General features: G+C 42.9%; 1 protein-coding gene, 1 long non-coding RNA gene and 1 other non-coding gene across 5 annotated transcripts in view; 1 reads left to right on the forward strand and 2 right to left on the reverse strand.

Annotated features, from left to right (window-relative positions):
* CHCHD3 (coiled-coil-helix-coiled-coil-helix domain containing 3) overlaps window positions 1-1,552 on the reverse strand; it is a 292,241-nt gene extending 290,689 nt beyond the window's left edge. For all 3 annotated transcript variants that reach the window (XM_023207831.2, XM_023207830.2, XM_023207832.1), the window contains exon 1: window positions 1,259-1,552. In XM_023207831.2, coding sequence (XP_023063599.1) covers window positions 1,259-1,339 — 81 coding nt within the window. In that variant the 5' untranslated portion in view covers window positions 1,340-1,552. The remainder of the gene's footprint in view (window positions 1-1,258) is intronic.
* A 677-nt stretch (window positions 1,553-2,229) lies between these two features.
* LOC111539873 lies at window positions 2,230-2,334 on the forward strand. The gene has a single exon (XR_002730823.1). It is a non-coding gene; the product is annotated as a U6 spliceosomal RNA (small nuclear RNA).
* Window positions 2,335-18,423: 16,089 nt separating this feature from the next.
* Window positions 18,424-27,781, reverse strand: LOC111539834. Its single transcript, XR_002730810.1, has 3 exons — window positions 27,724-27,781; window positions 21,778-21,867; window positions 18,424-18,720 (listed from the first exon to the last, which is right to left on the reverse strand). It is a non-coding gene; the product is annotated as an uncharacterized LOC111539834 (long non-coding RNA).
* Between the last annotated feature and the right edge of the window lie 207 nt (window positions 27,782-27,988).

The raw sequence follows: 27,988 nt of genomic DNA on the forward strand, positions 1-27,988 counted from the left end.
TTTACTCCAAAGAGTACTAACTGAACCACAGTAACTCAAAGAATGCAGCCTCAGATATTTTATTACAAAATGTAGTACTACCATTAATTAGTATGATATAAAGAAAGGCTGGTCACAGACCAAAAACTGAGTTCAACTGTCTGAATTTCTATAAAGAAAAGTTTAATATATTATTTTCAAGGTAACAGTTTCAGAAGAAAAAGTTTTAAAACATTTTAAATATTTAAGAAGTTTTATTTCCTGGTAACAACTGTTAAAAATAATTTACAAATGTAATTTATTTACGCTGGTTGATAACAGAAAAAAATATATAAATTATTATAAAACTTTCTGAAGTCAAAATTGCTTTATTTACTAGGTTCAGGCATCATATGTCCAAAAATGTGAGGCTCCAAATTCAGGCGCAGCGGAGAGTGTGTTAATGAAGTTAGTGCTGGTATACTGACACCCTAGAGAAAAACCAGGTTTTCAGTTTATGTATCAGATGCATGCAAAGGGCATTAAAAAAAAGTACTCTGCAACGTTGGTCAGAAATGACTACATTACTTCCACTGGTCTGAAAAACTGCAAACCTATCTCAGCCCCTATCAGGCTGGCAGACACTAGTCCTGAAGCAACTGGGCCTAGTCCAAAACTTCGGCGCAGCAGGTCACAGAGGAGGCGCCTGGGAAAGAGGAGATATCAAGTGAAAGTGAAGCAGGCAGAAGCCAGAAGCCACCCCAAGCAGGCCAGAAAAGACTGTGGAGGTGGGAGGGAGGATTACAGGGTGTGGGGAGCGGGTGGGAGGAGGGGATGTTATCAGACGGAGAGCACTAAATGACACAAAACAAAGGCAATCCTTAAAATGCCAATTCACCCTGGGAAACAGGGTGTGAACAGTGGGAAAGCAGGGTTTGGGTCCTGAACCCGAGAGAACCATTTCACAGACAGGTACACTGAGCCATTGAGTTTCAAATACGGTCCTGCAACAAGTGAGTAGTACAGTTACGAGTAGACCGTGAGCCCTTGCAGGGTATAATTCAACCTGGCATTCCCCGCCCGCCCCAGCAGTGCCTAGCACTTGGCACACAACCAGGAACTATCTCTGAATGAATGTCCCACGTCTTGAAACTCTGAGCTTCTTCCCAGACATCTGGGCTTCTGGCCGTACAACACTAGGGGCCGGGACGGGAGAAACCAGGCTGAGCGGGTCCAGGGAAGATGGGGCTTTGGGGTCCGAGTCCGAGCACTGGCCCTCCGCCCGTCCACGGGCACTCACCCGGATGCCCTTCACCACGGTGATGTTCTCATTCTCGTCCGCCTCGAAGGTGACCCGGCGGGTGCTGGTGGTCCCACCCATGGCTCCGGTTCCTGACCCAGCGGAGACCTAGCGCGGAACCACGAGCACTTCGGGGCCCCCGCGCCCACACGCGCGTGGAAGGGCCTGGATTCTTTTCCCGCACAGCGGGAGCAAGGCCACGACCCCAGAAGCAAGGAGAAGGCGCCGGTCCTGAGCTCCCGCCTCCTCCGGTCACGCGCCACAACAAAGACGCCTCACGTTGGCCGGAGATGCGAACTCCCCGCCTCTGTTCGGCGAGAGCGCCCGGATTGGTTCACCCGACCCGGATGCTATGGCAACAGGTGGTGTTTGATAAGCTTTCCCCGGAGTCCCTAGGTGTAGTGGGAACTGTGGTCCCGATCTGGCGCGATGGGTGCTGGGACATTGTCTCCCCGCGCCTGAGCGCGCTAAGGGAGCACGGCATTCTGGGAGTTGTGGTTTTGACGCCCCAGACGCCTAACTGGGCAACTTTTGGAAGACGTAATTCTAGAAATTTAGGCCACCGAGTTCAGAGACATAATCTGTCTTTCAAAGGGACTCACAGTTTAATGAGAAAGATGCATGATCCTAATGAAGCCATTCCTAGTGTTCTATACACAAATTCCTGGCTCAAAACTTAGCGTTTCATTACAGTCATGGGATCGCTTAATGAAGACTACTTCTGAGAAATGCCTCGTCAGGTGACTCTGTGTTGTCTGTGGTTGTGCAAACATCATAGAGTGTACTTATACAAACCCAGATGGTGTAGCCTCCTACACACCTGGGCTACTTGGTGTAACCTATTGCTCCTAGGCTACAAAGATGTACAGCATGTTACTGTAGTAAATACTGTAGGCAATTGTAACACAGTGGTATTTGTGTATCCAAATATATCTAAACATAGGAAAGGTACAGTAAAAAACAGTGTAAAAGTGCTGGCTTTGGCAACACATCTAGGACAATTTGAACAATACAGAGATTAGCATGGCCCCTAAGCAAGGATGACACATGAATTTCTAAAGCAGTTCATTAAAAAAAAAAAAAAAAAAAAAATCAAAGATAAAAAATGGTACTCTTCTATAGGGCACTTACCATGAATGGAGCTTACAGGACTGGAAGTTGTCCTGGGTGAGTCAGTGCGTGAGTGGTGAGTTGAATGTGAAGGCCTGGGACATGGGTATACAGTACTGTACCTTTTATCAACACTGTACACTTAGGCAATGCTAAATTTATTTTCAAATATTTTCATTCTTCGAGAATAACCTTAGCTTACTGGAACTTTTTAAATTTATAAACTTCTCATTTTTGTGACTTTTTGACTCTTTAGTAACAGCTTAAAACACAAAGACACTATATAGCTGTACGAAAATATTTCTTTGTTTATATACTTATTCTATAAGCTTTTTTCTATTTTTGAAATTATTTTTTACTTTTTAAACATTTTTGTTAAAAATTAAGACCAAAACACACGCATTAGCTGAGACCTACACAGGGTCAGGATCATCAATATCACTGTCTTCTACCTTCACATCTTGTCCCACTGAAAGGTCTTCAGAGGCAATAACACGTATGGAGCTATCTCCTGTGATAACAGCACCTTCTGTAATACCTCCCGAAGGACCTGCCTGAGGCTGTTTTACAGTTAATTTTTTTTTAATAAGTAGAAAGAATGCACTGTAATCTAACGGTAAAAAGCATAGTGTAGTAAATACTAGGCGACAGGAATTTTCCAGCTCCATTATAATTTTGTGATTCTGCCGTCAGAAATGAGGTTTTTCTTTCACTGAAACACTGTTATGCAGTACGTGCATGGTGACATTTTAGTCGTAGCCCTAAAATAAAAAAAGTGAACGTATGTTTGGTCCATGTCCCTTATCTCATGAACTATGTATCGGTATTATTTTTCTTTTTGTAAAGTAAAATTGTAAGTGCTGTGATTTTCAAACCAATGAGAAAATACATTTCTTCAGAGAATAAATTATTTGCACCAAATATGCAGAGGATTTACTTTCCACTTTTGTGTCTCCTATTACTAGTTCGGTTACATAAGTTAGGCCCTAATAGAGTTAGGCAGAGAAAAAAGTGATTGACAAAGATGGCATAAATTAGTGGAGGAATTAAAACTACATTAGAAAAGTTGAGATGATCTATTGTGGAAAGTTTCTATTAATAGTTCAACATTTCACCTCTACAAGACCAGTATGTAGTTATGAGGTTATCCATTTACATATTTATTTTTTGCTAAACACACTGTTACATATAAGTTTAGCCATATGACCTTAGTTTTACAGAGGCAGATGATTCTCAGTAGAAATCAGGTTAATGATGGTACTGTTCTTCTATTAACCCCTCTCAACATTAAAAGCAGTGGGCCACAACACATCGTGGCATTCTCTTATGCCAAAGACATCTACAGTGCAGTCACATTTTTGAGCTTCAATTATGTGCTGATTTATTACTGTATGAATCCAATTATGTGCTGATCTATTACTGTAGTAATCTTTTTTTTTTTTTTTTTTTTCTGAGATAGAGTCTCATTCTGTCGCCAGACTGGAGTTCAGTGGCACAATCTCGGCTCACTGCAACCTTTGCCTCCCGGGTTCAAGCGATTCTCCTGCCTCAGCCTCTGGAGTAGCTGAGACTATAGGCATGTGTCACCACGCCCAGCTAATTTTTTTTGTATTTTTAGTAGAGACAGGGTTTCACCATGTTGGCCAGGACGGTCTCAATCTCCTGACCTTGTGATCTGCCCACCTCAGCCTCCCAAAGTGCTGGGATTACAGGCATGAGCCACTGCGCCCAACCTTACTGTATGAATCTTTAGAGCAGAAACTATGTCTTTTTAATCTCTATATCCCTGGTCAGTAGCAGAGTGTTGATTACATCTCATCATTATATTATTTTCAAATTTTACTATGTTACTTTGCAGTTATGAGACTATGTGCTACTTCGTACTTGTTCTCAAGTTTCTTTTTGTTTGTTTGTTTTGTTGTTGTTGTTTGGGTTTTTTTGAGAGAGGGTCTTGCTCTGTTGCCTAGGCTAGAGTGCAGTGACCCAAGCACCACTTACTGCAGCCTCACCCTCCCAGGTTCAAGCAATCCCTCCCAGTTCAGCCTCCCCAGTAGCTGTGACTACAGGTGTGTGCCATCACACCTGGCTGCAGTCTCACTATGTTGCCCAGGCTGGTCTCAAACTCCTGAACTCAAGCAACCTTCCTGCCTCAACCTCCCAAAGTGCTGGGATTACAGGCATGTGCCACCATGCCCAGCCTAACTCTTTCTTCTACTGGGAACTAGAGCTCCCAGGAATTATGACTTTCATTTTTTGGGGACCCTCCCCTCCACAAACACACTCTCACTTATTACCCCAATATATAGGGCATATCGGAGGTTCCATATAAAATATATGATCAACGAGCACTTGCCAAAATAACCAAGTACAAAGAAAGTGTTTCTTGGAGAGAATAGAGAGATGAAGGAACCACTAGCTGTCTTAAATATATTTATCTCCTTAGAATATTAAATAGAATTCTTTCAACCAAATATATTAAAGATGATGAATACTAAGCATGAGAAGATAGTGGAGTGCCTTCACTGTTTATGATACAAAAACATATAAGTGGTCTTATCAAACAGACAATCCCAAAATATTTTAGACATCCTAATGCATTTTAACCAACATTACAAAGATGCCTTCTGAGTTTAAAAAAAAAAAAATTCAATGCAATCTTTAAAAAAAAAAAAAAGCCTTCTCTACCAATATTGTTCTATCCATGTCAATTTCCAGGCCAGTCATGTCTATGCAATCCCTTCTTGAGCTACCCAGAACCTGGGACCCCCTTTCTTTCTGGCTACAGCTTATTAATGGTCATCTAATCCACAGGCAGCATTTACTAGCCAGACACCTATGAGCTAGAATGCAAAGCTTTGGCCAGGCTCAGTGTCTCACACGTGTAATCCCTGCACTTCGGGAGGCCAGGGCGGGTGGATCAGGAGATCGGGAGATTGAGACCATCCTGGCTAACATGGTGAAACCTCATCTCTACTAAAAATACAAAAAATTAGCCAGGTGTGGTGGCAGGTGCCTGTAGTCCCAGCTACTTTGGAGGCCAAGGCAGGAGAATGGCATGAACCCGGGAGGCACAGCTTGCTGTGAGCTGAGATCACGCCACTGCAATCGAGCCTGGGTGACAGAGCGAGACTCCATCTCAAAAAAAAAAAGAAACAGAAGAGAAAAGAATGCAAAGCTTTGCCCTAAGAAAAATAATAGCTAACACTTGAGCTACTCAGATTCTCTATGTCTTTCTCCCTTTTCTCCATCTCTGTATTCACTTTCTCAAATTTAAACTAGAAAATTCAGAGCATACAAAAAGATAGCAATAAGAGAAGTTGTAACACTGAGTCTGTACCATGAAGAATGATGGCAAACTAAAGATAGGTGGAAGAAGAAACTGCAAGAAAAATAAAAGGCATGCAGACTGGAAAGGAAGAAGTAAAACTACCTCTATTCAAAGATGACATGATCTTACAAATAGAAAAATCTTACAGAATCCACTGCAAAACTAATTAGAAATAATAAAAAAAAAATCAGTAAGTTTTCAGGATACAAAATCAACATACAAAAATCAACTGTAGCTGGGCACAGAGGCTCACATTTGTAATCTCAGCACTTTGGGAGGCCAAGTCGGGCAGATCACCTGAGGTCAGGAGTTCGAGACCAGCCTGGCCAATATAGTGAAACCCCATCTCTACTAAAAATGCAAGAATTAGCTAGGCATGGTGGTGGGCACCCACAATCCCAGCTACTGGGAAGGCTGAGGCAGGAGAATTGCTTGAACCTGGGAGGCGGAGGTCACAGTGAGCAGAGATGGCACCACTGCACTCCAGCCCAGGTGAGACTCCATCATGAAAAAAAATAAAAATAAAAAATAATTGTGTTTCTATACACTGGCAATTAACAAGCCAAAAATGAAATGAAGAGAGCAATTCCATTTATAATAGTATGAAAAACAACTCAAATGTCCATTAATTGATGAATGGAAAAACAAAATGTAATATATCTAGAAAATGGAATATTAATGGGTAATAAAAAGGGAGAAAGTACTGATATATATTACAGTATAGATGAACCTCAAAATCATTATGCCAAGTGAAAGAAGCCAAACACAAAAGGCCACATATTGCATAATTCCATTTAAATGATATGTTCAAAATAGGCAAGTCTATGGAAAACAAAAGAAGATTAGGCTTAGAGAGGGTAGGAGGAGATGAGATGTAAAGTAACTTCTAATTGGTATATGGTTTCTTTTAGAGGAGTGATAAAAATGCCTAAAAGTAGATTGTGATGGTTGCACAATGCTATAAGTATACTGAAATTTATTCAATTGTTCACTTTGAACGGATGATCTTTATGACATGTAAATTACATATTAATAACACTGTTAAAAAGTATTAGCTAGGCATAGTGGTTTGCACATGTAGTCCTTTGTATTCTGGAAGCTGACATGGGAGGATCACTTGAACCCAGGACTTGGAGGCCACCATGAGCTATAAATGCACCCCTGCTCTCCAGCCTGGGCAACAGAGCAAGACCCTGTCTCTAAATAAATAAGCAAAGCTGTTAAAGAATGTATAGTTATTAAGATAACATATGAAAAATTTTTTTGAAAAAGAATTTATAGTTATTTAAACATGATAGAAATTATTTATCATTTATTAAAGTCCAAATCATTTGTTTTTTTATTTTAAACGAAAAAGAAAAAAGAAGAAGAAAACCGTGAGCAACTTTGTAATAGTGAAATACAAGCCAGTTAAAAGGGAGACTAGCATAAAGCAAGCCCTTAAAAATTAGTTTAGTCTTGGCCGGGCGCGGTGGCTCATGCCTGTAATCCCAGCTTTGGGAAGGTGAGGTGGGCAGATCACCTGAGATCAGGAGTTTGAGACCAGCCGGGCCAACATGGTGAAACCCTGTCTCTACTAAAAATACAAAAAGTAGCCAGGCCTGGTGGCAGGCACCTATAATCCCAGCTACTCGGGAGGCTGAGGCAGGAGAATCGCTTGAACCTGGGAGGCGGAGATTGCAGTGAGCCGAGATTGCACTACTGCACTCCAGCCTGGGCAACAGAGTTAGACTTTGTCTCAAAAAAAAAAAAAAAAAAATTAGTTTAGCCTCACAAATACAGAGCACTGATGTGAAGACCCAGGACTCCAGAAACTTCTAGGGATGTCTAGGATTGAGAAAGTCCTTGCAACTGTAGTCTTTATAATGGCCGTCTCTGTCTAAGCTGCTGGGCTTCTGGAGGCCCAGCCACACAATGCTTCCTAGGTTCTGGGGCACATACAGTCTTACCAGAGGATCTTTCTCATCATATGAGCCTTCCCAAATATCAACAACAATAATGCAACATATTTTCTTCCGTCTCTGCCCAGGAAACCAGCACTCTAAGTATTGAATGTCAGCAGTTTACTTTGATGCAGAGCCGAGAATTGAGCAGCAATTTGGTTTTTCACAAATCTTAGCTTGATCACTAAGCAATATTATCTTCCAACTCCTCTGTTCTTTATGATTTTTCCCTTTCCCACCACGTCAAATCTTTGGAATGAATGCTGGAAAAAAGAGAAAGAAGGAAAAGAAGGAGGGAGGGAAGAAAGGAAAAATCCAGTCATCCCTAATGATCTCCTTCCCCTAAAAAGAAAAATATATGTATACCTAAACTTCCAAATCAGCCAGGTACAGTTGCTCACAACTGTAACACTTTGGGAGGCCGAAATGGGAGGATCACTTGAGCGCAGGAGTTCACAACCAGCCTGGACAACTTCAAGACCAGCCTGGGTAAACTGGCAAGACCCCATCTCGACAAAAAACACAAAATTTACTCGGTGGTGATGTGCACCTGTCATCTCACCTACTGAGGAAGCTGAAGTCCAAGGATCATCTGAAACCAGGAGGTCTATGCTGTGGCGAGCCATGATCATGCCACTGCACTCCAGCCTGGGTGACAGAGTGAGACCCTGTCTCAAAATAAATAAATACATAAAAATGAACTTTCAAATGACTCAAACAGACAAAAATTACAGAAGGTTTGCTCTGTATACACCAATTTTTCAATCCCAACTTTAAACAAAAAGTAGGAAAAGGCCTAACCCTGACGACCTCACTTCTGCCACTCCATCGCACACCGCTTGACTGTCCCTGCTCTACTTGGCGGGAGTGTAGAAAGATATGGATGAGAAGCAAAGGTAAAAATAGAAAGAACGTGACATGGGATAATGATAATGAGGGTTAAGGAGGAGAGAGACCTGTTCTTGGTCCCCAGCTAGAAAAGCTAATCGTTGTGCTGTTCATCATGGCCCCCTCCCCAGCAATTCTGAGTAGCATGCTAGCTGCACAGTAGAGCACTTGGATTCTATGACCTGTGCTGAAATAGAATATGGATCTAATGATGGTGTTTTCTGAGCCAAAAATTGAAGCAATTGCTCTATTATTTGTGAACTTAAAGAGACAATGAAATCAGTCCTTGAAATCAGGATTATCCTGCAAAATCTAGGACATATAGTTGCCATAGTTATAGCAAACCAATTAAAATCACTGAAAAGGGCTTCATGTGTAGTGCAATCAATACAGAGACATTCTGAAAATATGGACTAAGACGTATTTGACAAGCCATAATAGAACATCAGCTTTAAAACTTTTTCCACCAATTATTGTTTGTAGAATCATATAAAAACAACGAAGCCCTAAAACAGCATTGTGTATGTGTGTGTGTGTATGTGTGTGTGTGCACGCGCACATGTGGGTGTATGCATATGTGCTTATGTGACATATTTTGAATATAAGAATTTTGAGCAGCATGCTTGAAAATATTAAAAACTCAAAATAGCATAAAACAAGTCATCAATAATTAGAAAGCATTTACAAGTACAGTATAACTATGCAACTTTGAAAATACCCACAGTTATGGCATGAATCACATAGTCTCCCTTTAGTAGCCATAATGATCAAGTGATTTCATGCATTGATCAAGTAGAACTGATTTACTGTACTGCCCGTGTGTCATAAAATCATGAGACAGAGATCCCCCATGTTTCAGAAACCACTCCATCTATCTTTGATTTTCAACTAACAGTACCTTTGTGATAAGGTTTGGCTGTGTCCCGAGTCAAGGGTGGGACCAGGTGGAGATAATTGAATCACGGGGGCAGTTTCCCCCATACTATTCTCGTGATAGTGAGTGAGTTCTCAGGAGATCTGATGGTCTTATAAGGGGCTTTTTCCCCTTTAGCTCGGCAATTCTTCTTGCTGCTGCCCTGTGAGGAAGAATGTGTTTGCTTCCCCTTCCACCATGATTGTAAGTTTCCTGAGGCCTCCCCAGCCACGCTGAACTGTGAGTCAATTAAACCTCTTTCCTTTATAAATTAGCCACTCTTGAGTATGTCTTTATTAACAGTGTAAGAACAGATGAATACACTTTGCTACTAAGACCTTGTTCATGGTAAATTGTATATGCTATGCCATGCCATGTCTTAGGATGGGCTCTGGTGACCATTCAGTTTAACAGACATCACTTAATGCTCAATAGCTAAAGTAAATCTTACACACAGGTCATAACTTTGCAGTTCACCAGGAAGATTTTTTTGGTACCTCTAGCATAAAGTTTATTTTAGAGTAAAGCCTCACCAAATGAACAGCAGGTTTCTAAAAGGCCACTCTCCTTTCCTGGACGTTCTTCTGCTTCGCTTTTCTCATTTTTACTTTTTTTTCTCTGACACCTTATTTCTTTTCTCCTCATCTTACATTCATCAACATACAGTGGCTGAAATACTGATTCTAAGGGCATAGAAGGAGGGGTGGCAGTGAGTGGGGAGAAGTGTGCGTGGAGTAAGAAGCAAACTCAGCCCGGCTCCTGCATCTTCTAAACTCGAGCCCTGCCAGAGTTCCAAGGTCTTTTGATTTCCTTTGTGTTGGATTTACAGTGATCATCTCTGATGAACAGAGACGGAGTCAGAAGAGACTCATTTCTCATCTCCATGCCTTAAACAAGCACAAACATTCCATCTGTCATCTCTCCTGGATGGCTCCTCTGGCCTTGATGAATTTTCAAGCCATTTTTATTTGAGAGCACAGGGACATTCTCCTAACCTTTTAACAATGTCTACCTGTCATGGAGCTTGAGAGATTTCAGAAATGCAGGCTGTTAGCCTCTTTACTTCCAAATAACAAATACTTGAAATGCATCAAGGTTATATGGGCACTTCTGCTGCGATGTTGGACAGGCAGAGAAATGCCTGTTTATTGATGGTAATAGTGTAGAAATGTCCCTAAGTACACATTCTACACAGCTGGTCCTCACCCAAGTGTGCTGCCTTGTTTGCTTCCACTTTTGCAGCAGCTCAAGGAGGCACCCAAGATGGGCACATCCTAAGCCTCTCAACTCCAGTGAAACTCTGGTTTACTTACATGTTCCAAAGCATAATGGATTCCAACCTTCGGCCTGGAACAAGAGTTGGTAAAATGCAATTCTCTTATTAGAACTCAAGGAGCCGGGCCTGGGCTTGGTGGCTCACACATGTAATGCCAGCACTTTGGAAGGCCAAGGCAGGCAGATCAGTTGAGTTCAGGAGTTTGAGACAGCCTGGCCAACATGGTGAAACTCTGTCTCTACTGAAAATACAAAAATTAGCCAGGTGTGGTGGCGCACACCTGTAATCCCAGCTACTCAGGAGGCTGAGGCAGGAGAATTGCTTGAACTGAGAGGTGGAAGTTGTAGTGAGCCAGGATTGTGCCACTGCACTCCAGCCCGGGCAACAGAGCCAGATTCTAGTCTCAAAACAAACAAACAAACAAAAAAACTCATGGAGCCAGTCACAGTGGCTTACGCCTGTAATCCCAGCACTTTGAAAGGCTGAAGCAAGAGGATCACTGGAGCCCAGGAGTTTGAGACCAACCTAAACAACAAAGCGAGCCCTCCTCTCCACAAAAATAAATTAGGGGGGGTGTGGTGGTGCAGCCTTGGGAGGTTGAGGCAGGAGAATCACTTGAGCCTGGGAGGTTGAGGTTGCAGTGAGTACCACTGCACTCCAGCCTGGGCAACATAGTGAGATCCTGTCTCGAAAACAAAAACTCATGGGACTTTCAAGTGGAAGCAACCTTAAAAACCATCTAACCTTCCTCTTTATGTCACACATGAAAGAATCAAGACTCAGAGAGGCTGAGTGAGTTGCCCAAGGCCACACAGCCTGGTTACATCAGAGCCTGGCAGTAGTCCATATCTCCAAGCATTCCATCTAGTACTCTGCTGCCAGCTATGTTGTCTCTTGTGGGAAACTGCCCTCATGAGCCCTATGTGCAGGACTTTGGTGCTGGATAAAGGATACTGTAGCAGCTACTGGAGCTGTGGCAAACATGATTGCTAAGTGGAGGGATGGTGCACGGTTGTGAGGTAGCAATGCAGGCCTCTGGTACAGGGGGGACTAGGGCCTGCTGTGAATCAATACACCTTCCCCATGGGAATACTGGGGAAGGAGTACTGGCTTCATTCAGTTCATTAGCTAATGACCCAGCAATTCTACTCCCGGGGATACACATAATAGAAATGAATGTTTATTTCTACCAACAGACACATGCAGGAATATTTATTACAGCTTTATTTACAAGAGCCCCAAGCAGAAAATAGCCCAAATGTCATCAGCTTTAGAATAAATAAATTGTATATTCACAAAATGGAATGCTATACTACAACAACAACAAAAAAATAAAAATAAAAATAAACTATCGCTATACTCAACAACATAGGTGAATATCATAGGCATAATGTTAAACAAAAGAAGCCCAACATAGAAGAATACAGCCTGCATAAGGCCATTTACATGGTGTTTAAGAACAGGCAAAATTATTTTTATTATTATTATTATACTCACCACTACACTAAAGAGGAAGGAACAGGCAAAATTAATATTTGGTGATAAATATCAGAGAAGTGGTTGCCTTTGAGCATTGTTTTCTGCATGTTGTCACATAAAGCATACTTACTAATAAACTGTGTACACCTCCCCTGTGTACCAAAGTCACCCACATTTTCCCAGTCTTTAGGGTAGCATAGGGTGGTCATTGCACAAGGCCAGGAATACTTGGTCCCTTCGGTTTCTGGGGTAGGAGGTAGAGACTGGCTCAGGGGTTATGGGGGTCTCTTAGGGCACTGACCAGGAACAAAAACTATAGAGAATGGGTTGAACCCTGAGGAATTATTTGAATGTATTGGGTCGTGATGGCTGCTGAATGGCAGAAGGAAAGTCATTTACTCCCAAGACTTGGCTGTTTGGCCGAGCATGGTGGCTCACGCCTATAATCCCAGCACCTTGGGAGGCTGAAGCGGGTGGATCACCTGAGGTCAGGAGTTCAAGACTAGCCTAGCCAACATGGTGAAACCCCATCTCTGCTAAAAATACAAAAATTAGGTGAGCGTGGTGGCACACATCTGTAATCCCAGCTACTTGGGAGGCTGAGGTGGGAGGATCACTTGAGCCTGGGAGTTCAAGGCTGCAGTGAATCATGATCACACCACTGTACTTCAGCCTGGGTGACAGAGCAAGACCCTGTCTCAAAAAATAGAAATAAAAATCACCTATAAATAACTACCCATAAAAACTACTTCTAATATATTAATAATATGCACACATAACCTTTTATTTCTCCAAGAAATATGGGACCATATAGTATAAATTGTTCTTAACCTGCTGGGTCTTTTGCTTAATGCATTGTGATTCTCTTTTCCATGTTATTAAAAAAATTTTTTTTTTTTTTGCTTTTTTTTTTTTTGAGATGGAGTCTTGCTCTGTCACCCAGGCTGGAGTGCAATGGCACGGTCTTGGCTCACTTCAACCTCCGCCTCCCCGGTTCAAGCGATTCTCCTGCCTCAGCCTCCCAAGTAGCGGGATTACAGGCATGCACCACCATTCCTGGCTAATTTTTGTATTTTTAGTAGAGACAGGGTTTCACCATGTTGGCCAGGATGGTCCCGAACTGCTGACCTTGTGATCCGCCCACCTCAGCCTCCCGAAGTGCTGCGATTACAGGCATGAGCCACCATGCCTGGCTAAATGTTCTTTAACAATAGTATTTTTAATCATTGTATAGTGTTTCTTTGTGTAAAAAATCTTATTTATTTATCCAATTTCCTACTATTGGGCATTTAGGAATTTTTTTCTCTAAGTTTTAAAACATTAACTTTTTTTTTTTTTGGAGAATTTCACTCTGTCACCCAAGCTGGAGTGCAGTGGTGTAATCTCGGCTCACTGCAACCTCTGCCTCCTGGGTTCAAGCGATTCTTCTGCTTCAGCCTCCCTAGTAGCTCGGACAACAGGTGAGCACCACCACACCTGGTTAATTTTTATATATATATTTTTTTTATTATAATTTAAGTTCTAGGGTACATGTGCATAACGTGCAGGTTACATATGTATACATGCGCCATGTTGGTGTGCTGCACCCATCAACTCGTCAGCACCCATCAATTCATCATTTATATCAGGTATAACTCCCCAATGTAATCCCTCCCCCCTCCCCCCTCCCCATGATAGGCCCCAGTGTGTGATGTTCCCCTTCCCGAGTCCAAGTGAGCTCATTGTTCAGTTCCCACCTATGAGTGAGAACATGCGGTGTTTGGTTTTCTCTTCTTGTGATAATTTGCTAAGAATGATGGTTTCCAGCTGCATCCATATTTTTATTAGAGATAGAGTTTCACCATATTGGCCAGGCTGGTCTCGAATTCCTGACCCGGTGATTCTCCTGCCTCGGCCTCCCAAAGTGCTGGGATCACAGGTGTGAGCCACCACACCCAGCCCTTTATTTATTTATTTATTTATTTATTTATTTATTTATTTATTTAGAGACAGGGTCTTGCTCTGTCACCCAGGCTGGAGTGCAGTGGCGTGATCTCGGCTCACTGCAAGCTCCACCTCCCAGGTTCAAGTGATTCTTCCACCTCAGCCTCCCAAGTAGCTGGGACTACAGGCATGTGCCACTACGCCAGGCTAATTTTTTGTATTTTTAGTAGAGATGGGGTTCACCATGTTGGCCAGGATGGTCTCCATCTCCTCTTCTCAAGTGTTCGGCCCACGTCAGCCTCCCAAAGTGTTAGGATTATAGGCGTGAGCCACCGCACCCGGCCCAAAACATTAACATTATTAACAATTATGTTGATGAAGATTCTTCCAGACAACTCACTGTGCATATTCATGATTATCCCCTAGGATAAGTTGCTAGCAGTGAAATTACTGGGGACAAGAGTATGCACAGTGTCAGCTCTCTCATGTGTCTTGCGTCTGTATGCTGAAACAATTTGTGGTTCAGGGACGTACAACAGTTGTTTCCTGTATCCCTAATGACGCTGAATACATCATTTTTCAAACCATTGCCAATTTGGTAAGCAGAGATCAATAGCTCAAAGTTTTAATATGCATTTATTTTATTATTAGCAAGGTTGAACATTTTTTACATACATATTTTTATTTGTATTTCGTCATATGTCATTTCATGTTCTTTGTCCATTTCTCTATGGGTATACTCATCTTTTCTAAAATATTATTTTAATTAATTATGGTTTTTAACTTAATACTATTTATCTTTACTTTTTAATTATTCATCTTTAAAATGTATAATTAATTATCATTTTAATTTATAATATTACTTACAATTTTGTTTTATACTACTAATTACGACTTTATACTTTAAGCCATTTTGTATCTATTTTTCATTGTTAATCTTTCAAATTTGGTCTCATTTTTTTATAATTGCTGTTATCTAATTTGAGCCTTTTGAAATCCTTTTTTCAATCATTTTATTGCCTTACATTATTTTTTATCCCCTTCTTATTTCTTTTGAACATCATCTCCTCTGTTTTTAATTATCTCTTTTAATGACTTTTAAACTAATAGGAGAAAAAGTGGGAAGAGAAACAGTAAGTTTGGGGAGAGTCCATGATGTTCTAGAGAGTTTGGGAGCCTTCTTTCCCTAGCTGCCCTGAGGCTATTCTTGCATTGGACTTCCTTTCCTTCCAAGGCTGGTTTCCCTGTCCTCAGGGACCCACAGAGCAATCCTCCTGACCACAGCCTGTGTATGTGTCTGTAGGAATGCCATAGTCTCTGGACCTCTGCCTCCACACCTTTCATGGAGAGCTATGAGATGATCAGCGGGGTCCCTGACACACACAGCCACTAGATTTGGGGCAAGCTGTGCCAACAATATTCCAGGAGAAAGGAGGGGAGGGTGGGTGGAAGAAGACACCTAGGGAAGGGCGCTCTGCAAATTGCCTTCCTCCTAACTGTGGAGAGAAAACCAAGGGGTGTCGCATCTCTAGAACAGCTCCCACTCTCCTTCCTTGTACTGTGAGCTCCTTGAAGGCAGGGACTGTGTGTTCTTCAACTTTTATATTCAGTCCGTACTGGATCCCTAGTCTATGCATGCACGTTTGTTAAATGAATTAATGAGTGTGAACCAAGTATGTTCCCTTTTCTAAAGAGCCAGCATCATGTGGTGGGGTCAGAAACCTTAGGTTGTAACTCCAGATTTCTAATTAGTCAAGTAAGACCTATAGTGAGATCATGGATATAATGTTTAATTTCTCTAATTGTTGGCTTTCTCATCTCTAAAAAAAAAAAGGATAACATCTAACCAATCTACTTTATAAGGGTAAAATAAGGAAAACCGTATAGGTTGTTATAGAGATTTCAGAAGTGTTTAAGTCATTTAAATGTAAAAGTTGTTTAGGAAAGTTTAATTAGAATACAGAATAACAAAGATATGAGTGCCCTTTTCCCTCACTCTTGCCCAATACTCAGGTGTGTCTGGTCCACTCAGCAGGTCCTGTTGTAGGTTCTTGTCACAAAACCAGGAAAGATCAGGCATGCAGACACTTTGAAGGGTGAGGAGTTACAGAATTTATTGAGCGAAAAGGAAAAAGACTCTCAGCAAAGCAAAAGGGGTTCCTGTTAACAGGCCCCCGTCTTACAGATTGCATTTCAGGTCACCACCCAGGAACAGGAGAGGCCAGGCTCCTCCCCACTGCAAATGGCACAAACTTCCTGAGGCCCCACCCCATCCTCCCAATGTACAGGCCGGTTGGAAATTTTCCGGGGAGCCCTTTTTACTGGCTGTCTCAGTCCAACTGTCCTTTGTCTCCATCCCACACCTGGGCAGATGGAGCTACTCAGTGGAGGCAGAGACGCCAGGCTGGGTGAATCTCTGTGGGAAAGGCCTACGTTGACTCCAAGAGAGACCAGCAGAGGGGAGGAGGGAAGAGGGTAAGAGAGATCTCAGGGGCAGGAAAGATGTGATGGAGGAAGGCTGCAGAGAAGGTCCCAGGGGTTAGGGATTGGAGAACAGAGTGACAAGAGAGATAGGGAAATTCAGTCAACCTTTCTGTGAACTGTGAACTGGCTCCACTTCATTCTTTTTCAGTAGATGCCAGTTGTATCTGTCAGAGTTCTCTAGAGAAATTGAACCGGTAGGAGATATCGATGATAGAGATAGAAGTAGACAGGTAGATGTGTGCTGGGCATGGTGGCTCACGCCTGTAATCCTAGCACTTTGGGAGTCCGAGGCGGGTGGATCACCTGAAGTCAGGAGTTCAAGACCAGCCTGGTCAACATGGTGAAACCCCGTCTCTACTAAAAACTACAAAAATTAGCTGGGCGTGTGGTGTGTGCCTGTAGTCCCAGCCACTCAGGAGGCTGAGGCATGAGAATTACTTGAATCAGAGAATTACACCCTGAGGGGTGGGGGTTGCAGTGAGCCAAGATCATGCCACTGCACTATAGCCTGGGCAACAGAGTGAGATTCTGCCTCAAAAAACCAATAAACAAAAGTAAATAAAATAAAAACAAATACAAGGACCAGCATCACTCCATGGATTAAGGAGGTGCTGTGCAAGTATTAGGTTGGTGCAAAAGTAATTGCAGTGTTTGCCATTATTTTCAACCCCAATTACTCTTCTTCAATATTTTTGCTGATTAAAATTATAGAGTGAGAAGAGCAAGAGAAAGTAATTGGGCAGCTGGGCCTTCTGGTTCTGCCCTTAGAGGATTCTGGGGAAAGAGCCTTCTCTCTGTGGGTGGGCAATCTAAAAGTGTACATCCCAGCGTGCAAAGCTGACCTGAAGGGAGCACTGGCGTCTTCAGACAGCACTTTGGTGCTTGATGTGTGTGTAGTAACTTAGTCCAAGCATCTGCAAAGTCCAAGTGATCTATTCATTTGTAAATGAAAATGCCCCCAAGAGGAAAGAGAAGGCCAGGAGGGACACAGAGAAGCAAGCTGACTCCAGCAATGGAAGAAAGAAAATGCTCCAAAGGCTCCTTGGGTAGCCTGTAGCCCAGTCCTCTGAGGAAGAACTCGCCTTCCTGCAGCATTGGCTTCTTCGGGTCCCGAATGTAGGCTGCTCAAAGCCCTGTGTCTCAGGGCCTCTTCTTTTTTTTCTTTTTCTTTCTTTCTTTTCTTTTTTTTTTTTTCTTTTTCTTTTTCTTTTTTTTTTTTTGAGACAGAGTCTCGCACTGTTGCCCAGGCTGGGGTGCAGTGGCGCAATCTCCGCTCACTGCAACCTCCACCTCCAGGGTTCAAGTGACTCTCCTGCCACAGCCTCCCGAGTAGCTGAGATAACAGGTGCCCACCACCACACCTGGCTAATTTTTTGTATTTTTGTATTTTTTTTCCATTTTATTTTATCTATCTATCTATCTATTTATTATTTATGTATTTATTTATTTATTTTTGTATTTTTAACAGAGACAGGGTTTCACTATGTTGGCCAGGCTGGTCTTGAACTCCTGACCTCATGATCCACCTGCCTCGGCTCCCAAAGTGCTGGGATTACAGGCGTGAGCCACCATGCCTGGCCCCAGGGCCTCTTCTATAGAGAAGGCAGCCTGACAGGAGGGAAAAGAGGCAGCCACTTCCTGGGCCCCCATCTACCCTCACCCCATCCCCACTGAAGCATCACAGATCACCTGTGGACTGTTGAAGCCCTCTTGGCCTTCCCGGAGTAGATTTCCTGGATGGGGATGCCATCCTCCAGACACCCCTTCCCAAGCTGCGTGCTATAAACTGAATCCCCAGCATGGAAAACAAAAGCCTTGCTGGCCCACAAATCACTTTTAATGATCCCTGAAAGAAACCATCAGTAAACCTCAGGCAGAGATCTGGAAGTCTGGAGGTATGGCTACAAAAACACAAGGTGAGGAAGGTGACATATCAAGGCTCATTTCACTTGGGCAGCATCTCTGTTGCTTTCTTTCATGGATCATTGTGTTTGCCTCTTTGTCTGCCGGGAGGTAAAGATGCATCTTACCTGAACACATTAGGAATTTATAGTTAATCTTGAGCTGTGATGAGCCTTATCCATCTCGATATTGGTACCATACTTGGAACTGTGCTGCCTGTGTGTTCAGACAGATGGATTCGATTATAAACAAAATGCCTGCAACAAATGCCAGCCTTCTCCTATTAGAATGTTAAATGGTCAGTGTAGCTGTGAGCGCAGAAGGAAAAGCTATTGTCAGCTCCCTCCACCCCTCACCCTACTTCATTTCTTCTGCCCTGCCTTCCCCAGCCTCTTAGGGATCTGGTGTGGTGATGAAATTCGGTCCTCACCCTTTTAGCCTGGCCACAGTCCCCTCCCAGGTTTAAGTAGACTCCAGAGTGCTAGAGCCCATTCGACAGAGAGGAAGTGCATCAACTTTTATAGCCCTGATTCAGTATCACAAATATGGTAAATCGTATTTTCAAAAAATGGCCAGAGCCATATTTCCAATATTTCTGGTCCCATGTTCTTTTCCTAAACTTTTCACTCCCTATTAAGGAGTGGAGTCTACTTTCCCTTCCTCTGAACCTGGTTGGGCTTTCTGACAGCTTTAGTGAATAGAGTGCAGCAGATGAGATCCTGTACAGCTTCTGCAAGGCTGGGTTATAAAAAGCAATATTGCTTCTGCCTGGTTCTCTCTTTCTCAAGATGCCAAGCTTTGGAGCCCAGCCACCATGCTGTGGGGAACCCCAGGCCACATAGAGAGGCCATGTGTGGTTGTTCCAGCTGACAGTCCCTGCTAAGGTCACAGCTTCCAGCTGGCAGCACCCAGCAGACCTGGGAGTGAGTGAGACTTCAGACGATTCCAGCCTTGACACACCCCAGCGTGTGTGGGTGGAGCACTTTCTTATCCCTGCTCAGCCCTGCCCAAATAGCAATTTGTGAGCAAAATTAATGCCCTACTGTTTCAAGCCATAAAGTTATAGGGTAGTTTTGTTGCAACAGGCATAGCAACTGGAATAATGACTCTTCTAGATGTGGAATCTAGAAGCCTGAAAACACCACTGCACTTCTCACTCACTGAGTCAGGTCAATCTCAAGCCAGGTCCAGAAAGACAAACACTGCATGATCTTACAAGTGGAATCTAAAAAAGTTGAACTCACAGAAGCAGAGAGTTGAACAGAAGTTGCCAGGGGGTGGGGAGTGGGGAAAATGGGAGATGTTGGCCAAAGGGTACAAATTTTCAGTTATAACATGAACAAGTTCTGGGATCTAATGAATAGCATGGGTGGTGATGGATGTGCTAATTAATCTGACTGTAGTAACCATTACACAATGTACGTATATGTCAAATCATCACATTGTACACCTGAATACAGCTCTCTTTATTTGACAATTCAATATTTTTTTGGGAGACAGAGGCAGGCGGATCACTTGAGGTCAGGAGTTTGAGAGCAGTCTGGCCAACATGGCAAAACTCCATCTTTACTAAAAATACAAAAATTAGCTGGGCATAGTGGCATGCACCTGTAGTCACAGTTACTCAGGAGGCTGAGGCATAACAATCACTTGAACCCAGGAGGCGAAGGTTGCAGTGAGCCAAGATCACACCACCGCACACCAGCTTGGGCAATAGAGTGAAGCTGTGTCTCAAAAAATACACATATATTTTAAACATTTTTAAAAAGAAAATACCAGTGCTTTGCTGAAGTCAACAAGCTTTATGAAAAAGCACTGGTACAAGCCAGGTGCAGTGGTGCCAGCTGTAGTCCTAAATTGGAGGCTTGAGGCAGGAGGAATAGCTTGAGCCCAGGCATTCAAGACCAGCCTGGGCAACATAGTGAGACCCTGTCTCAAAAATAAAATAAAATCATTTTTTCAAAAGCACTAGTACAAATAAAAGGCTTGATAGTTTTACTGTAAAGAAAAAGGTCTAGAACAACCAACATTAAATTGGTCATTTTTGAGGAGGAGAATGGGATGTGAGGTGATAAATTTCAGACTTTAGTTTTTTGCTGTATATACCTCTGTATTATTTGAAAAGAATACAAACAAGTATTACAATTTCTAAAATTCTAAAACCAACCAACTAGCCAATTAATAAGTAAATGTCTTGCTTGTTGATTGACTTAGAATTGAAAAGATAGAACGGACATGTCTTACCATCCCCGAGCTCTTTCTGGAGCACTTGGTTCCTTTCTGGATGTTGGCAAAAGGGACGGTGATGGGAAATCTCCCCTTGGACTTCTTCCCCTTTCCCATGCAGGGCAGGTCTGGTCAAGTACAGGACACCTGTGGCCCATGAGGTCCTGGGATGATCAGCAAATATCAAATCTAAGCAGCACCGAGCAGGCTCCCTCTCGGGATTTCTAAGAAAGTCTGATACCCAGATGCTGTTTCTTTCAGTTGAATGTGAGGATGAAGCTGTTTCTTTACTTTTCTTTTTCAGCACAAAGCTTTTAAAGCCATACCATCAGTTGATAATGCACCTTGAGTTGTTTGTCTAAAAATGGGGATAATTTTCTCAAAGAACTACTGGCGAATATTTGCCAGGTTTCTCTGACAGCCACTGGGCTCAATTTTGGGAGATGTTGGTTATGAGTAGTTGGTGACATTGGGAGAGATGGAGACTGAATTCATGGTTCAGATCCAGTAACAACAGAAGTCGGTCATTTTGAAGTGGATACAGCTGATCTTGTGAACGGACATGGCGCCAGAATACAATGCATTCATATACTTTATTTACTAAGCAAACAGAGGCAAATGGCTTGATTTCTCTTTTATTCACCCCTGTAACACTCAACTGAGCTCCCACTTGTACCAGAATGTTCTGTCCTTAGTAAAATGAACAGCCAGCGGACAGCATATGAGTGGCTTGTAAATACAAAAGTGTTGCCTTTTACCTTGGATGTGCCTTGGCCAGGCCATATGTAACTTAAGCCATGGCTACCGAGAGTGACATTTTATCAGGTTCCCCAGGGAACAGCAGTGAATCAGAAATACAAAGCTGACCAACAGCTCTCTTTTCATGCTAGCTGGAATTTACCGAAAGTGAATCCAGACTGCAAAAGGGTACTGAGGCTGGGTTAGAAATTATAAACCTCCATGAGACACAAATAAAACACACTTTCCTGTCGATCAGCCAGCAGTACAGGAGAGCACTGCCAACCAATGAGACGTCTGAGGGTTTACCTCCTCAAGATTTCAGTGGAGTGGCACTGGGGAGCAGGTAGCATTATTGATTGTGAATGTTCTTTGATTTGGCACTGCTCTGAGATGGAGCTGTTCCGTAACAGATTTAATGTGGTTATACACACAATCTTATGATGCTGGCCAGCAGAAAGTTTGAATACTCAAGCGATACTTTAAATACACTTTTCAAAGGAAAGCATTTTTAAGTACCCCTCAATTCTTTCATTTCTTTTATCCTTTGAAACTCGAGGTGTTTCCTCATCAAACAGTACATTCTCTTTAAATATACTAATCACATGCTAAGCATTCCTTGCCCTCTTTTTACAAAATGATCAGATTAGGAAGAATGACACTGCAACTGTATTGCTAATTTCTTTATCTGTCCTTACAAAGGTTTAGCTTTCCAAAGCAGCTTTAAAATTTAAGTGCCTATAAGATGCCATGTGCAGTCAGGTATCAAAGCTACAGTTCTACCTGCAATGGCTTTCTGTTTGGGGTGACAGTTCTAAGCATTAATGTATTAAGGTGCACCAGAACGACCTGAGGTACAAGTTTTTTTTGTTTTTTTTTTTTTTTTTTTTTTTGAGGCAGGGTCTCACTCTGGCACTCAGGTTGGAGTACGGTCGTGCGATCTCAGCTCACTGTAACCTTGACTTCCCCAGGCTCAGGCGATCCTCCCACCTTAGCTTCCAGAGTAACTACTACTACAGATATGCACCACCATGTTCAGCTAATTTTTTTTTTTTTTTTTTTGAGACAGAGTTTTGCCATGTTGCCCAGGCTGGTCTCCAATTCCTGGGCTCAAGTGATCTACCCATCTTGGCCTCCCAAAGTGCTGAGATTATAGGCATGAGCCACCACACCTGGTCTGGGATACTTTTTAGTTATTCACTTATTTATTTATTTATTTATTTTGAGACAGAGTCTGGCTCTATTGCCCAAGCTGGAGTGCAGTGGCCTGATCTTGGTTTACTGCAACCTCCGCCTCCTGGGTTCAACCAATTCTCCTGCCTCAGCCTCTCGAGTAGCTGGGATTACAGGTGCCTGCCACCATGCCCAGCTAATTTTTGTATTTTCAGTAGAGACAGCGGTCTCACCACATTGGCCAGGCTGCTCTCGAGCTCCTGACCTCAAATGATCCACCTGCCTCAGCCTCCCAAAGTGCTGGGATTACAGGCACGAGCCACCATGCCCAGCCTGGGACACTTTAGACGTGTAAATACCTGGACCCATCCCCAGAGGTTGTGTTTCATTAGGTCTGGGGTGTGTCCCCTGGCATCTGCCTTTTGAACAAGCATCCCAGATGATTCCGTTAGAAGTAGTCTTCAGCCTACACCACCCCTCCAGAGGTGAAAATCTCCTCCATGTCCTTTCTGTCTGCCTACACTAGAAAGTGCCATTGTGCAGCATTTGACACTTATCTGTCATTTTGCTTTTCAGAATTGACTTTTTATATAATGACTTTATTAAAACTCAATTTTTACTTTTTTCTGTTTGTCCTGCAAGGTACAGATTTGAGATAGAAATAGGTTTGGGGCCGGGCGCTGTGGTTGACGCCTGTAATCCCAACACTTTGGGAGGATAAGGCGGGCAGATCATGAGGTCAGGTGTTTGAGACCAGCCTGGCCAACATGATGAAACCTCGTCTCTACTAAAGATAAAAAAAATTAGCTGGGTGTGGTGGCATGCCCCTGTAATCCCAGCTACTTGGGAAGCTGAGGCAGAAGAATCACTCAAACCCAGGAGGCTGAGATTGAGTGAACCAAGATAGCACCACTGCACTCCAGCCTGGGCCACAGGGTGAGACTCTGTCTCAAAAGAATCATAATAATATAATAAGTTTGGAGGAGCAAGATTACAGGAAAGCGGATGTTTAAAGGCTAAATCAGAATCTAATTTTGATGCAAGGTATAATGTTCACTTACTAAAAGCAGCTTAGGGATTCTGAGCTAAGAAATATTCATGTGAATAAGAAAAAAATCTATTGTAGAAGTGAATTATATATTCTTTTCAGAAATGTCATCCTCTATTTCATTAAAACAGTTTCAATGCTAAAGAAAAAAAGGCATGTGTCCTGTTTAGCTAAACTGTAATTGCTGAAAGTATCATGATAGGACATTTCATTCTCCCAGCCCCCAGGCTTCCCTCAATTCCTGTTAATAGTCAGGTTGGCAGGACACACATCTTGAACACTGAAAAGGTCATCACATCCTGATTCAAGACCTCATAGCTAAAGAATTTATCATCTTATCATTGGGTCAAAAAAATCGTTACTTCTGTTTTGACCTTCCATAAACCCCCTTCTCTCCCTAGGGCTCCTCGGCATAAAACAGAATTGAGACCAACTAAGCAGAGTCACAAATAGTACTTCCCATCTGTTCCCTGGGCTTCTTAAAGATGGTCGCCACGGTTAGGAGAGTGGATATTACTCCTGAACTGTGTGGAAAGAGTGAATAAAGTTGTGAAGTCTCCTCTCCTCTGATAATTAAGGGTCTGACCACAGGAGAAGAAGAATTAGAAAAATGAGTGGTACTGGATGATTATTGTTTGGTTTGTGTGTTTGTTTGTTTTCTCCATTTGACATCCCTTTCTCCTTCTGGTAATTGAATCCCTCTTTTCCATGGGAAATTCTTTATGTGTGATTTGGATAGAGTTGCCCCTGCCCATTACCACAATCAGAGTACTTGGGTTCCTTTTCTTAACCCCTCCGCACCTCCCCACCGCCCTGCCCCAATCCCCAGCCCTGGAGTAGTTGGCTACGAGACAGGCATATAGGCATATGCCTTAAAGGGGCCAGTAGATAACCTCCCTGGTACTTTTCTGCCAGAGGTACGAGAAACCTTCTCTTTCCACTGGGATTGCTGAACCAGCAGGAGGGGAATCTTGGGCTGTGTGGTGTCATCATTATCATCACGATGAAAGAGCCTACCTGAGCTAGGAAAAGCTAGATGGACCTCAGGTGACATTATTTGAGCCCTGACTGCAGCTAAGTCTGATTTTTAATTACCTGAGTCCATAAAAACCCTCCCATCACTTGAGGCCAGGAGTTTGAGATCAGCCTGGGCAATATAGTAGACCCTTCCCTCTTCAATCAAAATTTAAAATGAGCTGGGCATGGTGGCGTGTACCTGTGGTTCCACCTACTTGGGAGGCTGAGGTGGAAGGATCGCTTGAGCCCTGGAGGATGAGACTGCAGTGAGCCATGTTTGTGCCACTGCACTCCAGCCTGGGTGACAGAGTGAGACCCTGTCTCAAATAAAATAAAACTCCTCCATAGACTGTTTATCCTTAGGTTAGTTGAGGGTGGCTCTCTGTCACTTGCAACCAAAAGAAGCCTGAGTAACACAGATTGTACATTTGTCCTGGAGATTTATGGCATGGTGGAGTGGATGCCACTGATGCAGCCAGTGGCCTCATCTCCCACCTGCTGTGAGTGGTATCTAATGACTTATACCTGTGACAGTCCTGGAGGATTGCCCTTGAATGACAAAGCACCTTCACCCTGAAATGCATGGGAAGTTACATCCCACCCTGGAGTCAGGCATGCACTAACTGATACACTTCTGCTGCAAGGTAGGACAGCTCTACAGAGCAATTTCTTAGCCCAGGCTCCCCAGAGATCCGCCAAGCCTAGCGTTTACCTGAGGCCACACAGTGCTCAGCTCTTCCCCTTCCGTATCTGCTTTTCTTGCCCCCTTACAATTTTCCTGAAGAGCCTTCCCTCAGTATATTCCTTTCTTTTTTTTTTTTTTTTTTTTTTTGATGGACTCTTGCTCTGTCACCCAGGCTGGAGTGCAATGGCGCAATCTCGGCTCACTGCAACTTCTGCCTCCTGGGTTCAAGCGAATCTCCTGTCTCAGCCTCCCCGCCAGGCTAATTTTTGTATTTTTAGTAGAGACAGGGTTTCACCATTTTGGCCAGGCTGGTCCCAAGCTCTTGACCTGAAGTGATCCTGCCTCAGCCTCCCAAAGCGCTGGGATTACAGGCATGAGCCACTGTGCCCGGTGCCCTCGGTACATTTCTCAGCACCTGAATTCCTGCCTTGGCCTCTGCTTTTAGGGAATACAATCTAAGACACATAGTCTTTTTTTTAATTCATTCTCATTTTAATCAAATAAGTGTATTACATGGTTAAAAAGCAAGAAGGTATGAAGAGGCTTTTGCTGGTAAACAGCAGTCTCCTGCTCAACCCTTCTCCACCCCCAGTCGAGGGGGAATTAATCTTGACTCTTCTAATTCCCTATTACCTATGTCCATGATTCGAATAGCAAGCATACATTATTTCCATTTTCAGCATTATCTGCTGACGTCCCCCAAGGGCAGAGGAGAAATTTGCTCATTTATACTGCCTTTGCTCTCATTCTCCCCATCCCCCACCATCATGATGTATCAGAAGTTTTGCTTCAATTAATAGTTGTTTGTTTGAGACAGGGTCTTGCTCTGTCACCCAGGCTGGAGTGTAGCAGCCTGATTCCTGCTCACTGCAGTCTCAACCTCCCGGTCTGAAGCCATCTTCTCATCTCAGCCTCCTAAGTAGCTGGCACTACAGGCATACGCCACCACACCTGGCTAATTTTTGTATTTTTTTGTAGAGATGGAGTTTCACCATGTTGCCCAGTCTGATCTCGAACTCCTGAGCTGAGGTGATTCACCCACTTTGGCCTCTCAAAGTTCTGGGAGGCATGAACCACTGTGCCCAGCCAATAGTTATTTTTTATATTATTGTGACTATTATAACCTAAAACCATATTTCATCAAATGTAAGATTGTCATCAATTGTAAGATACATTGTTTTGTGAGTACGTAATAGGTGTATCTATTTATGGGGTACATCAGATAAAGTTTTGATTCAGGCATGCAATGTGAAGTAAGCACATCATGGAAAATGGGTATCCATCCCCCCTCAAGCATTTATTCTTTGTATTATGAACAATGTAATTATACTCTTTTAGTTTTTTGTTGTTGCTGTATTTTTTTTTTTTTTTGTGAGACAGAGTTTCACTCTTGTTGCCCAGGCTAGAGTGCAATGGTGTGATCTTGGCTCACCGAAACCTCTGCCTCCCGAGTTCAAGCAATTCTCCTGCCTCGCTCTCCCAAGTAGCTGGGATTACAGGCATGTGCACCATGCTTGGCTAATTTTGTATCTTTAGTGGAAACGGGGTTTCTACATGTTGGTCAGGCTGGTCTAGAACTCCCGACCTCAGGTGATCTGCCGGCTTCGGCCTCCCAAAGTGCTGGGATTACAGACATAAGCCACCGCGCCCAGCCATTCTTTTAGTTATTTTTAAGTGTATAATCACACTGTTTTTGACTATCATGACCCTCTTGTGCTATCAAATACTAGATCTATTCATTCTTTCTACTGTTTTTGGTACCCCTTAACAAACTTCCCCTTCCACCCACCCCCCACCCCTGCCCACCCACTACCTCTCCTAGCCTCTGGTAACCTGTACTATTATTTTATATACTACTAAGAAGACAAAATGTTTCCAATTAAGCACGACATACCATCAATTATATGTTGCATCCCAGTTTCAGAAATAGCAACATGTAAAAAAAAGTTTTGTCAGTCCTCCTTCCCTACACACTATAATATCAGATCCATAAAAGCAAGCACTTGGTTTGTTTTCTTCACTGCTGCAGGCTGGGTAAAGCACACAGAGCTCAATGAAGAACTGTTAAATGAATATGCAAATTCTGATTCCTCTTGAACTGCACAGTTTGCTATGATGCAGTTTGATTCTTATGTAGAATTTGCTTAGTTTTCTAGGAACCTCCCATTAGTAGTTCCCAAATGTCCCAGCATTACTGTCACATATGCTTTCATTCCATTCTTATGTACTCAAACATGTCAGTCCCATTTTCTCTCCCATTTAGGAGGACTCTGGATTGACCTCCTGAAGCCCTCTGTCCTTCTGTTCCTGTTCTCGTCTCTACCTCCCTCACCTCATCTGGGAATTCTCCTTACTGCTCTCTTGTGTTCTTTTTTTCTTGATGCCATATTTCCCCTTTTTTGAATTACCACCTTGTTCTTATGGAGCATATCCTTGATTACGTTCCTGGGAAAGGTGTTTTTTGGGGAGTGGTTGTGTGTCTAAAAAGATCTTTATTATACCACCCCATTATTGATTGATAATTTGGGGTAGGTAGAGAATTCTAGAATGAGTATTAATTTTCACTCAGAGTTTTGAAGGCTCCATGGAATGAATCA

The sequence above is a fragment of the Piliocolobus tephrosceles genome, chromosome 8 (genome assembly GCF_002776525.5).
Source record: "Piliocolobus tephrosceles isolate RC106 chromosome 8, ASM277652v3, whole genome shotgun sequence".
NCBI classification, from domain to species: domain Eukaryota; kingdom Metazoa; phylum Chordata; class Mammalia; order Primates; family Cercopithecidae; genus Piliocolobus; species Piliocolobus tephrosceles.